At 42.9% G+C, this 14,110-nt stretch overlaps 1 protein-coding gene across 1 annotated transcript in view; it reads left to right on the top strand.

Moving 5' to 3' along the window:
- The window catches only part of jph1a (junctophilin 1a), a 35,840-nt gene that overhangs the window by 10,075 nt on the left and 11,655 nt on the right, over positions 1 to 14,110 (top strand). The window contains exon 3 of the mRNA XM_073488610.1: positions 13,973 to 14,091. Coding sequence (XP_073344711.1) covers positions 13,973 to 14,091 — 119 coding nt within the window. The remainder of the gene's footprint in view (positions 1 to 13,972; positions 14,092 to 14,110) is intronic.

Raw genomic sequence — 14,110 nt, forward strand, 5'->3', positions numbered from 1 at the left:
TAGAGAGGTTGCAGGGTCCGCCACATATAAACAACGTAAAACAGTATGAAACTGTGTTGTCCTTTAAGGTCAGTTTGTTTGTTCAGTTTATTCAGTCATGAAAACAAAGAGAGTTTGATTATTAAGTTTGTTTGTTTAAGCATAGAAAATCAGTCTATGAAGATCTTTCTCTTTTATTAAAATTTCCTCCCCAAAACTACATAGTGATCCTTTAATGTACTCAATACGGAAAGCTAACAACTGCACGTATTAGAGCTACAACATTAGATGCACATGTGCACGTGTATTCATGTCCTCTCCCACACACACAAACACACTTGGAAACACTTATAGCCACAGACTATCTATATGCATTCACTTAATCAGAACTCACCTCTCCACACAGGAACACCTCACACACACACACACACACACACACACACACAAGACAAATGCATACAGTGAGAGTGCATGCGGTGTGTGCTACTCTGCTAGTGTGTCAGCAGTGAGTACTGACTAAATAAGGCAAGGCATCAGTTGGCTTATCAGCACCAGCCAGGAATATATACCCGTCCCACCACTGATATAGCAGCCCGCCATCTCACTCACACTATCATCTCTCCTAAATGTCTACGTGTGTGTGTGTGTGTGTGTGTGTGTGTGTGTCCATATAAATGGGAGGAAGAGATTTTAAGAGAATGGGAGATACTGTCTGTTTGGATGTGAGAGATGAGATAAGGTTTGCCATCATTTGGCAGGAGAACAGAGAGTGTGTTCACTCTGTGTGTGTTTTTGTGGTGTGTTTGTGTCCAGGGGTGTTTGTTTATCACCTGCTGTGTGATGACCTCAGCCACTCACCACCTGCCCTTTTTGGAGAGAGTTATAGATCACCCTGTGTTTCAATATGTGAACAAAATAATCCCAAGCCGCAGTACATCATGTAAGATTCCATCTTGGCTGTCCTCGATGGCGTTGACTTCTTCTGCCCCAAATAGGGGCCAAAAGTGGAATTGGGTTAATTTTTTTGTGTGTGTGTGCATGCGTGTGTTTTGATCCTTGTGCTGGTGCCACCTCTTATGAAGTTTTTATGAAGTGGCGCCACACACCTTTAAGAGGTATGTCAAGTTTGCCTCTTTATGAAGTGACAAAATGTACAGTAGCAATGAGGCACGAAGCGTACAGTAACTGTAACGGTGGGAAGGTCTGCCAGCCGTCTGGATCACAAGTCGAGCCGCGTCATACAGTATATTTATCCCCTGACATGCCTCATATTTATGGCAATGCGATGGTGTAAGGTAACACAACATTTATTGCTGACAGAATCAAATGCACACACACATCAAGTAACTGGCCTCATATTATCTATATAAGTAGAATTAATGACCGGAGAGATTGCTATCTTGTACGTACGAAAGAGCTATAAATAACGCAGCTGATGCAATGGCACATGCATCATGAGTTTAGTCGAGCAGTTTCCAAACGACCCACAGTACAATCAAATTACAGCGTGTAATGTAATCTTATTCTGTACTTAAACCATATTATCATCATACACAGTCATAGTTAGCAGCCTTAAAGGTGCACTGTGTAGTTTTGGGGAACACATTTTTACTCAGAAGCGAAAGATCTTCATTGACTGATTTTTTTTATGCCTAAACAAAAGAAATAAATGAACTCTCTTCATGTTCATGACTGAATAAACACTTAAAGGACAAAGCAGTTTCACCTTGTTTTGTATTATTACCTCATTAATATTGTAAATAATAAAAAATCTGAGTTTGAATTTCTTCTCCGAAACTACATAGTGCCCCTTTAATGATCTCACGGGATGAAACCGTGGACACAGTTCAAGTGATGACATACAAGTTAGGAAAGACTGGCGGCAATGTTGATTGGTATTGCTATTTCATTATGACATTGCTGGCTCTTAGACAATGTATCCTAATGGTTTTGATGAATCCTACTGAAATGTCTCAACAACTTATTACTGTACATGCCATTACATTTTGTATATACATGAATGTTATTACTTTGGTGATCTTGGTGAACTTTAGATGCCCCTATGGTAAATAAAACATGATAAACTGCCCTTAGCAGTGGTTCAGTGTACAAGAAAATGTGATAATGTGCCATCTAGGGTGCCCCTCCAGTGGTGAAAGGGCCCACCACATGCGGCTGTATATACCTGTAAAACTAATGACATTCCCATCATATTCTCATCATTGCAGACATAAATAAGTAGCTCCGTACACTCTCTTCGTACCGTTAGCTAGTGCGTTTCCAGGTTGTTCCATAACAGGCCTTCATAGCAACCTTAGCGGCCCAAGAAAAAGACTGCCGACCATACATCGCCCTGTTTGGCATTCCCGTATTTCCATCTCCCACATTGAGAGCGACAGGTTGGACTCTCGGAGACTCATAACCCTTTTCCACTAAATTAGCTCTGGTTCTTGAATGTCTCAGCATACAGTGAGCTGTAGAATATGACACGCCCACTTTGGGTCAAAGAAAATCTGGTGCTTTTTGGTTCCAGCTGGGTCCAAAACAAACTTGGTTAAAATGCTCAATAGAAGTCAAAATTAGGTGCAAGAACCACAACGAACGGGTTTCACTCTGAGTTGGAGAAGCACTAAATAGACCACATGTTCTGCCTCACAGTCACACCTCATGAAAGCTTTGTTCCTGGGGGAGTAGAGGAGAATAGCCTGTGCGAGAGCGGCTGTGTGTAAATGTGAGTGGAGCGCTGGGCTGTGTCGACAGCAGCGGTGATAGGATTGGGTTTCACCAACATGCCATTACACTGTGTGGCTGTGGCTTGTAATCTCCCTGAGAATGGCACATATTTCTGCAGCTCCTCAAGAAAAGACTAGGATGAGTCAGACAGGCAGGCGGGCAGAGGAGGGAGTCATGTGGAGTCCAAGGCTGGTACAAACAGGTTACCTCTTGTAGTGGTTCACCTGCAATCATTAAAAATGTATAAGTACGCCTTGTGCGGATGGTTTCCTCTATTTCCTCTACAATCTCTCCTTGACTTGATTTGTGAAGAATTTCCTACAAGACCACACTCACTGTTTTATGAAACACTGCTTCTTTCTTGTGGTGTATCTTCTTGTCTCTGTGTTAATTGTGCATGTAACATGGGTTAATGAGAGTAAGGGTCAGTGGAGTGTGTTCAATATTGTGCAATTTGAGATGTAGAGCAATAACGAGTGCAATACCGCAGCTTGATCTTAAAGGATTTCCCTCTGTGTGTGAGTGTGTGTGTTATCCTCCTGAGAATTTCCCATGACGTGACAAGATATAATGTAAAAATCCCAAATGTCAGTGTGCCATCGTATCTAACTCCACGCACCTGCTCGAGAGCTGTTTACATTATTTTACACCGGTACAGTATGTACGCATGTTCTCAAACACATGGTCTCCTAGTGAAGTGACTCCAGATAAAAGTCATTAAAGGCCTATAACAATTACACTGTAATTGAGTTGTGGGGGACTTGCTGCCCAAAAATCTGAGCCTGATCTGTTCCAGAGGCGCCATCACTGATAGGGAATAAACCTGTTAACTCCTCAAAGGCAACAGCACGCAGACTGTGCCTGTGGCAGTGTCTATAAATAGATATGCACTGGAGAGGCAGAGCATACCTCAAATCAAAATGTACTATGCCAGGACTCAGGTTGTCTAATTTGTCTTGACAGTTTTATACTTGATGAATGATTATAAGATTATAAATTACAAGATAGAAAAGTTTGTGACATTTTTGCTGAAACATTCTTTTTTATATGTGCTATATGTTGTAACAGCTAAACTTAAAGGTTATAAGAATTGGCCATATGTCAAAGTCATACTCAGAACAAATAGCGGGGAGCGTTTCACCAGAGTAACCGCTAACTGCTTCTAACTGTAGCTGCCCTCAGCTAGTTAGCTCAGTTAGCCATGCAGCTAGCGGTTCGGACTGGGAGCGCTGGGTCCAGGGGAGTGTTAGTATTCATACTGCTAGCACAATTGTGTTGGACCAGGATGGGCCTGGTTAGCATGATAACTTTATTAGATATCTCTGCAACACAAGTTTACGACAGAAATTCTTACATACTGCCCCTTTAATATGTAGCATCAACAACACATACTGTAGATAAGAATAGCAAATATTCACATTTGAAAGGCTTGAACCAGAGAATTTGTGCATTTGTTTCAGAAAAAAAGAGTCAAAGTTATTGCTTAACTGACTAATTTCGCTCGACCAGTTGTTTATTAGTTGCACCAGAAATCAAGTAAAGTACAAATTGTCTGGAAATTCAATTTGAGGTGCATATTAGCGTGTGGCTCGGGCCGCATTTCTGTCCGAACCCGTCTGGCTCTGAATGAGTAGCAACCGAGCCTGAGCCGTACTCGACAGGCGTTTTGTTTCTTTCCCTACAAACCCGATTTGAGCCAAACGCAGGTCATGTAAACTGAAGCACTGAATCTTTGTGTTACCCTGTCAGACACGCAGAGTCCTATGTGAATATTTGCCCGCTGGAAAGCAACAGAGCATTGCATGTAAATAAGAAACCCAACACATAACTGGAAATATAGCCCCAACACAGACAGTGTTGTGGGTCGTTCACTTATTATTAGTTATCACTTTAAAACACTTATGACTAATTTTTTTTAACTATAATTATGTATATTTAGACTATATTTCACTTAAAGAACTTACCATACAACATAACATTGTATACATATAATATCTACATCAATAGACATAAATATCAATAATTAATAGCTGTAATATCTTCAATATCAGATTTAGCCATAATGAGTCTGTTTGTGTTTGTGTCGCCTGAAGCAATTCTTCAAATCTGCCTCTTGTTTTTTTTGTACCTGCTCCCACAGCCTTGTGTCTTTAACCTCTGGATACTAATGTGCCCTGCTAAATCTGTTCACCCACTCTGATTGGCTAGCTAGGCCGCTTTCCCTCCAGATGTTCACGGATTGGATTATGGAATTATCACTTCTCTTGTTGAGTCACAGTATTGCTTTTCCGCCACAGAAATCCTTTGTGAAGCATGCAACCACGCTTGTAATCACACGCGCTGATGATGCTGGACTGTATGTGAGGTCTTCCTCCGGGTAGTGAGACATTATTGCATAAACGGTTGACTAGTATGCACATGTCTTCCGGTTGCTCAATGAAATAGCCATCAAGGATAAATTGTACAAAGATTGCATCACAATTTTACAGCTGTGGGCAGATGTAACCTAATGCTCCTATTGGCTTTGGGGCTGAAGAGGAAATTGATGGTTGTGTGTATATGATCGTTTGAGTGTGTGTGCATGTGTGTGCGCAGGCAGTCGGCTGAATGGTGGCAGGAGATTGGAAGAGAGAGAGTGCAGACCATAATTAAAACGATTCCTTAAGCTCAAGTGGTTGCCAGGCGATGTGACCTTTACTCGCACAGGTTCAGCTTCGGATGTTGAGCCTCGTAGTTAAATGAGACACGCAATGAGCGCCTCTTTGTGTGTGTGTGCGTAGGTGTGTGTGTGTTTTCCATGTACCTGTGTCTCCTTGTTTTCAAGCTTTTACGGTGTATTTATTTATGAACGCACATGTAAATGTATCACATTTGAAAAGACGTTTCCGTGCGTGAAAGTTATATTATATCCATACAGTTGGCTGCAGTGTGTTCATTTGCAAATTCATTAATACACGCCAGATGCCTGGTTGGACAGCTTGCTCAAGTGTCTGTGGTGGTTGTCATGGTTACTGCCTCGCCGCCGTCATCACCGTGTCAGCCATTTGTTGATTTTCTTTACGAAGTAGTAGAGTGAGGAGGCGTCGTGAGTTTGACATTGTGTTTATTCATCCTTTAAGGCTCGCTCAACGTGTCTGGTTCCAGTCGGAGGTTTACAAAAGATTTATGGACTGTTATCATAGAGACGAGTCACCTCAGCGTGTCCTTCATTCACACCGTCTCCCCTCATTCCCAGCAGGCCTCATTATAATACTGCAGTCTCACTAATGGTCCTTTTCAACTTCTCATGCAGATTTGATGCGTGCGTGTTGGTAAATTAGAGTTGACAGTCATTTGCATGAGAGGTAGCTCATTTCTCACACTTTTGCATGTGTGTGTGTGTGTGTGTTTGCATGTGTGTATGCTGTTTAAATGTTTGCATAGTCATGTGACAGACTGTCTTGATTTGCATCAGTGGGGCTCCGGTGTGCAGTACAAACCCAGGTTGAGTTGTTGGTATAGTCAATGCTTTGACTCCCTGGGTATCAGACAGACCTTCCAGTCCTGAGATTCATCTTGAGTTCAGAATATTGATTTAAAGAATTACTTTCACCAACGTAAAGGTGGCCGTTGCATAGAACTGGGCTGTCTATGCAGCACGGAGACGTAAATATTTTTGAAAATGGTTGCTACTGGACCAGAGAAAACAGAGGATAAGGGCTGTTGTATTCCCACATCCCACACAGGTAGAAAACCTACAACAACCAGAATGCACTCAGTAAACCCTGATGGGTGACTCTGGGTGCAGGCAAAATAGAGAGAAGTTAACCATTGTTCAGTTGCATATACAACCGGAACTGTAGTGATACAAAGCTGGTTGAAAATCGACAAAGTTCCTGTTTAAGTGACACTTTTTTTAGTTCGTTTTCTGCTCAATTTTATTTTAGTGCTGAAACAAATAGTCAGCGTATCTGTCGGACACAAAATGATTCAACAACAATTTGGATAATCACTAAATAGTTGGTCAAAATGCCAAATATTACTCTCTGTTGGATATCATTTTAAAACTGAATATGTGTGTGCTCTGGGAAATGTTATTTTTTCTTCCGATACCAAATCCCACTCCTTAACTCTACGTACTGGCTACCTCACTGCTAAGTAAGGTCAGGGATTGCTTCGGTGCTCAAAACTGAGTCAGCAGCTCGCCATGATTCAATTTAGCAGATCAATATGGAAGATACACTGAATTTTATTAAGACACTGACAAAGAAACTGTTTGACGTGGATCAGACATACCCGATTCACTTAAAATAGATCTGGAAAGCCTAAACTTTTACAGACGAAACAGTTATGCCAGAAATCAGAGAAATTATTGACAATAACAACAATAGATCCAACCCTACTTCATTTCACTCATCATTTTAAATTCCTATCCTTAGATTTGGAGTTAATCCACAAAGGCCTTATCCTTTGACCTGTAAACCTCGTACTACTCGGCTGAATATTATGTTAATTGCAATTTCTTATTTGGGTTACATGTCAGTTAAATCCATTGTAAATAGAAAAAATAGGAGCAGTCTTCTGTGTTTCTTTTAAAAGTTTTGTTGAGACAATATTAAGGTTTCAAACTGTGTATTGGGGCTTACATTGGCTTGATTGACAGCTGTCTCAGCTTTAATAGTTGCTGGTTTCCCCATCCCTCCCAGCTTCAAAACGTCAGCCATGTTTTTCTGTAGTGTGCGGTATCGCCCCCTCCCCTTTGTGTCATTAGCTGTATCAGCTGTGGCCATGTTTCATGAGCAGCGTTGACACAAAGTGCACAGAGCTGAGGTCTGAATCCCTGCCACTGCCCTTCACCAAAACCAGAGGGATCATCTCAGCAAGGGATTCTGTGTCACTCCCTCAACGGACTCACATCAGCAGTCAGAGGAGACGGTATCAGACCTCCGGAGGTCCGAACATGAACCACATAAACAAGTGCACTTACATTTCAAGATTTAAGATATTTAATACAACACAGTAATTCAGTATGTTCATAGTTTCTGCGCACACACACAAAAATCCTGACTCACAAACTTTACCTGCAACCATGTGTTATTGGACGAAGGCCAGGTGAAGTCTCAGCGGAGGGTTCAGTGCAGAGATCCAAAGTAGAGAGCACCAGTGGGAGATTAGGTCTGTTTGTAATCCACAGCCAAAAATGTTAGTGGAGTTTAGGGATTTTTCCTTGTTTAATCAAAAACTGATTCTACTCATTCTTCTTCCCAGAAATGAAGTCTGTTTGGGAGCTTGATTTCAATCTGTCTCTACCTGCCAGTTCATGCGAATAGACTCAACATGACAAATGCTCGGGGGCAGGATTTTAAAAATCATGAAGATACAGATAAAAATTTACTCCAAGGCATGAAACGACATTATAGTTTGGTTTTCACACATTTCTGAAAGCCAAACACATATACAAAGTCTATATTGACTGCAGTACTTAAAGGATAAGTTCAACCAAAAATGAAAATTCAGTTATTATCTACTCATCTCAATGCTGATGGAAGTTTGTTTGTAGTCCACAAAACATCTCTGGAGCTTCACAGCAAAACAGCACTGTGGCATTCTCCTAAACAACTGGAGTGGATGGGGACTTGTTTTAAAAAAACCCTAGCTTACTAGCGTGACTCTGTCCAAAGTTAGTTAGCTACTTCCTTGTCCACTTTAGCAGATGTCATTTGGTGCGCTTTTCCTCCTGCCTTCTGCTGTATGCATGTACTCTTTTCAGTGGTAAAACAACAACCTCCAAGCTAGCAAGGCAAGTTACTCTAAAATAACCTGGTTGCTAACGGCACAAACGTTAATAAGACAGCAGCTGTTACCTTTTCTTTTGCTGGCCATTTTAATACAAATACTCACCTCCCCACATGCAAAACAAGTTTCCCTCAACACTATTTTGCAGGGGCACCATCGCTGACTCCTGGGTTTAGTGTTGCCCAAGATGATTGTGACTGGTTTAAAGATGTGCAAACAAGATAACTTTTTTTAATTATTGACTATTAGAAGTGCTTGGCTTGAGAGTTAAGCTAGCTGTTTGCTTCTGCTTCCAGTCTTTATCGGCTGCAAAGCTAAGCTAACAACCTGCTGGCTGTACCTTTATATTTAGCATACAAACATGTTATTGATATCAAACTTCTTATCTAAGATAACTCTCAGCATAAAACAAATATGGGTGTATTACCCGAACAGCATCTGTTCCTTAAAGCTATCTCATACAGTGCCATGCATTGTGTTTTCCTTCAGGGGTTCTCTAGATAGAGGCTAATGATTAGCACGTCTTTGTCCTTTTCTTCTACAATCTGACAGGCCTTTTCATCACCTGACAGTCATATTTTTTCCCGCTCATTGTCCTGTTTCCCTGTACCCCTCCTTAATCTTTCACCTGTTTACCACATACAATATTTTTCAGATTGCCACTCATTTGTTCAAGTGTCTGTGGTTATCACTGTGTTGTTATTCTGCTGCAGTGCTCTGTGTAATTGTGTTTGCATGAAATGTCGAGTTAAGTGGAACAAACCTTGTAAGCTTGTAAAGAAAAACATTCAGATTCCTTTTTCAGATATCTTATTGTTTTGCCGGGTCAGTCATAAGACTGGGGAACATTCAATAAGCCTAACTGATCTGATAGATGCTGTTCTTCTATTTTGAGCGTGCACATCCCAACCCTACTTTTAATGAAAAGAGTAACACGGAGAAGGAGAAAGAAGAGGAATGAGCCCAGAGCCCCAGTCTGCCAAATCAGCCAGGATGTTCCAGAGCTGGAAGGCTTCAAGTACAGTACATGGCCTCGCCCAAATATTCTCATTATACGCCACGATCTCTCTCTTCAGGATAAAGTTAGCTTATCTCGTAATAACAGCCACTCCGTCTCCCGTTTAAAGCCTCATTTGCTGTAGCCATTGTCCCCCCATCGTGCACTGCAGCCCCTGGTAATGTGAGCCCAGACCTCAGCCCAAGAATAATTCCTGAATAATTTCAGAGTCGGTTTTAGCAAACCACTAATGGTGTTAGTCATGCTTGAGTAATCCTGAATTAGCACCAGCCGGGAATTCAATAGCGGGCCTGCACGGATATAAGAGATATGTGCAGGGCAAGCTAAGTGCTAATTTGTGCAGACTTTCTGTGATGTTCTGTGTTGCTCCTTTGGACCTGGGGACTGTTTGGGCAAGATACAGGGCCGTAATTGCTGTTGATGTATAATATCCTTTCATGCGCAGATTCGAGCATCACATCCTAAAAGGAGCGTGGTCTTGAAATACGACTCTTGCTGTATTGCAATAGTTTTCTCATTGTTGTGGGCAATGAAAGAGAGACAGGAAGAGAAAGGAAGATTGTCAAGTGCTGATGTTTACCATGGACAAGGTCAAGACTTCATCTTCTATCTTATTATATACTGTACCAGTCAGCATTCCAGTTACCAAGCTTGGACTGACGGGGAGGGGGAACGGGTCAGTGTGATGGAGAGGAGGAAGATGCGGAAAAGGGGAAGGGGAGGGTGGCGCGTTGGAGGAAGCAAAGGCGGGGTGGAGGGGACCAAGAGACGAGGGGGCACAGATCTGTGTCAGCATATGTGAGGGAGATTCCTCAAATAGGCCATAGCCTGGGGAGTGATGGACTGAAGCTTCACTCAGGGGAATGTGCACACACGACATGCAATCACACACACATAATACAGGCACACACATACAGTATTCTGCGGGAGGCCGAGGTATGACCAACCTTAAGGGAGGATGCACCGCGGTGCATGGGAGCTGGGGTTTGAAATTTAACCCTCCGGTAAAATTAGAGGGGGCTGAGATGCATACCTCAGCAGTTCTAAATACCCAGGAGTCTTTAGAGGGGCAATCTGTCTCATTCTCTGTCTCTCTCTCTCTCTCCAGTTCTGTGTCTCTCTTTTTCATTTCCATACATTTTTCTCTTGATGTGCTTTTCTCACCCTCACCCTCTATCTCACACATACAACGGAGAGTGAGCATCCGCCGCACCGCTTGCCAAACTGACTCGACACTTTTCACACAATTCATTTGTCACAGTAATGAAACAACCGTGGACCTCCATCAATATCATCTCTCGAGTGGAGCTTCAGTCCAAAGGGAATTGCTTTCAAAGTCTTTGCTCCTTTCGACACTTTGTCCACATTTTTGGCAAACTGTTGTGTGTATGTTTGCTCGTGTGGCATTTGCATTCATGCCAGCAGGTGCTTTTGTGGATTCAAATACCTTGATTTGCTTGGACCCATCCTCAGCCCTTAACCAGACAGGAGCGCATGCAGAGCACCGAACTAGACGTGAACAGGTGTTGCTTTATATTCAGAGGCAGATCGGCCTCAAGTAGGGAGGCTACAGACTGTCTGACGAGTTATGGAACTTAAAACTTTTTCAAAGGTCAGTTGTGAGCTTGCATATTTCTGCTTTTAATTTATGATCAACAGCTAAATCACCAGATATTTGCCCCAGAAGCATAAAGGAAAATTAATATTGTCCTTACATTCGCCAGGTGTTCACAAACAAAACATTGTTGCTTTGTTTCTGCATTTGCAATATCAGCCAAAGCTGGGGTTGCCAGCTAACACTGAAGAAACCAGCAAAAGCAAGCAAGTGCATGAACGTGCACAGCTTCACTGACTGCCCTGTAGCTCTCGACGGCCATTCGGGAGATATGTGTGAGCGGCGAGTGCGCTGTGTTACACAAGCTCTCTTAGATTTTTAAGTCAAATAAATACATATAAGCAACTCTGCTAAACACCAACAAGCACAAGCAAAATAGCCGTCACAAACATTCCTCAGACCAAAAAGGCTACCCAGCCCGGCAGTTACTGCTCACTGCTGTGGGTGTGTGCTTTGTGCTAACGTTTCCGGGTTAGTCATTAAACAAGAGTCTGTCGCTACTGCAACCCTCGTTCTTTGGCTCAGGGTCTGTGTGCTTTGTGCTACTGGATTAGCTAGCTGCTGAACAACAGTCTGTCTCCGCTGCTCACTACCTCTTTGGTTCGGGGGCTGTGTGCTTTGTGCTAATGGGTTAGCTCGCTGCTGAACAAAAGTCTGTCTCTGCTTTATCTTACTTATCAACCCTAGCTTTAAAGAGATATGTCATTTTTGTGTTTATAGCCTCTTGTGCATAATGATGAGTAAATTAAATCTTGAAATCTTAAATGCACAAAAAAAATTGCAGGTTTCAAAGTCCATGCATTGTGGAAGGTTTTGGTGTTAAAGCATCAAAAAGATTAAACGTATCGATGCCACAGAGTAAACCAACCAACCCTGCCGTCTCTCCGCTCCACATGCCAGTGTTTCCTCGCCTTCCATTTCACTCTCCTCTTGTCCCACTGCTCTATCACACTCCCATCATTCTCTGCCTGTCACCTCCCGCCACCAGACATCCTGTCTGCGTCGCTTCCTGTGTCTGCCCGTGACTTTATGCCAACTCTACCTAAAGGGAACTGTTAAGATCCTTAGGATATGTCATGGGCATGCTCTATACGTTTGTGACACATTCGTGCCTCCTTTCACTCGGCTGCACATTTGACACATTTCAGAAATAGACGCATGTATGTCCTTGTGGTAGCATGTGTGGCAAGTGGACGTGGAAGGTGTATATGACAGTGGCGTGATGTAACTGGAATGCTTTAATGTCAGTTTTTAACAGTGAAGTGCTTTTACATCAGACCATGAAGCTTCAGACCAGTCACATTCCTACATGTTAACAGAGCATTGTGTGTCATGCTGTTAAAAATGTCTTGAATCAGAATTTGTATCTGCAGCTGCTCAGTGGTTTCCAGAGGCCGTGCTGCCTGTAAAGAGTGTGTCTTCTGTCTGTTGGTGATGCAGGGGACTTATTTCTGGAGAGGAAACAGTCCCGTCTCCCCTGCCAGCATATGGCTCCTCATGCATTTTAATATCTGACTGTCCCCAGCCCGTCAAAAACAGGACAGCCCAGAGTCCAAGGACAGAGAAGTAGTCTGAAATAGAGACATCTGTCTGTTGGGGTCACTCTTGACAGAGAGACAGAGCGAGGGAGGGGTGGAGAGGAGGGAAGGATGCGTGGGGGGGGGTAAAGAGATGCGGCGTCAATAGAGTGTTGAGGAAGGATCGAGAAAAACAGGAGCATTGATTGAAAGAGAGAATGGTGGAAGGGTAGAGGACGGATGAGTGGGGTTAAGCAGGGCACAAGGCACAGCTGTCGATACTTACAGTGATACTTGGACAGCCCATCTGGATCCTTGCGGTCCACAGTGCACTGTCATGTGTTGTGTCAGGGTTCCACTCACACTTTCTGTTCGTACAGTAAGGGACTAATCCACTGGCTTTAGTTGATGCATTTCATATTGTTGCATAATTAGGTCTTTTTTTGAAGGGAGTCTGGTGGGAGCGAAAAGGATGGAAAACATCCTCCTTCGCCAGTGCATGTACCTCCCTCAGTATCTGTTTTCGCACGTGTACATGTACAGTGTCTTTCGGTAGAGTTTTCAAGGGATTTGTTAAGCAGGTCACCCCCCGGCCTCTGTCTGTCTAACCCTAGTATGCTCCCATAATACCTCTCAGTGCTAATGCTAAGCTCACATTGATCCCAAAACGTATTACTCTTCTGCCTTTTGGTTTTTGAAACATCAGCAGCAGATCGGATGCAAGGTTTCCTCATACTTGGTGTCTTGTTGTCATTAAAGGATCAGTTTTTTCAGAGAGGACTGGAAAATACCTTGGGGTTATATTGTGTTATTTTCTTAATTTATGCATAAATTATACTTCCTCAGTCAGACCAGAAGAATGTTTCGCTGTTGATTGGGATTTAAACCTAAGCCTTTACTACACCACCTGCTTTTTATACATGATATGATATGATCATATGTGTGTTTACGTGTGTGTGTGTGTGCCTTTTGGGCTCTGCTTCCCTGTGCAGTGCTCCAGACTGGATTAAGGTCTTGCTTGGTTGTGGCTGCGCTCCATTTGGAAAATCAGGATTTGGATTTGAGATAGAAGCACAAGGGGAGGTGTTATGTCATCGCCAAGAGGGACGGGCCGAGTGATACAGCTCAAAGATGAGGAGAAAGAGGGAGAATAAAGAAAGGGGTGGAGGGTCAGAGAGAGGAACAAGAAAGAGGAAAAAGATTGTGGAAGGAAGCTGTTGTGTCGATGACCAATACCATTGAGTTATTATGGAAAAACATGAAGTATTTTGTGTTTGTGGTTTTCTCTTTATCTCGTGTTTTTTTTACCTTTCGTCTCTGTTTGTGTTTTTACAGAACGGCCCATGCCAGGACAAAAAGCGAGGCCGCAGAGCAGGCCGCCATCTCCGCTGTGCACGACTCGGAAATTGCCAGGGCGGTTGCTAGAGAGCTCTCCCCCAACTTCTACCAACCAGGTAACCTTTAACAACAAGC

Source organism: Pagrus major, chromosome 19 (assembly GCF_040436345.1).
Source record: "Pagrus major chromosome 19, Pma_NU_1.0".
NCBI classification, from domain to species: domain Eukaryota; kingdom Metazoa; phylum Chordata; class Actinopteri; order Spariformes; family Sparidae; genus Pagrus; species Pagrus major.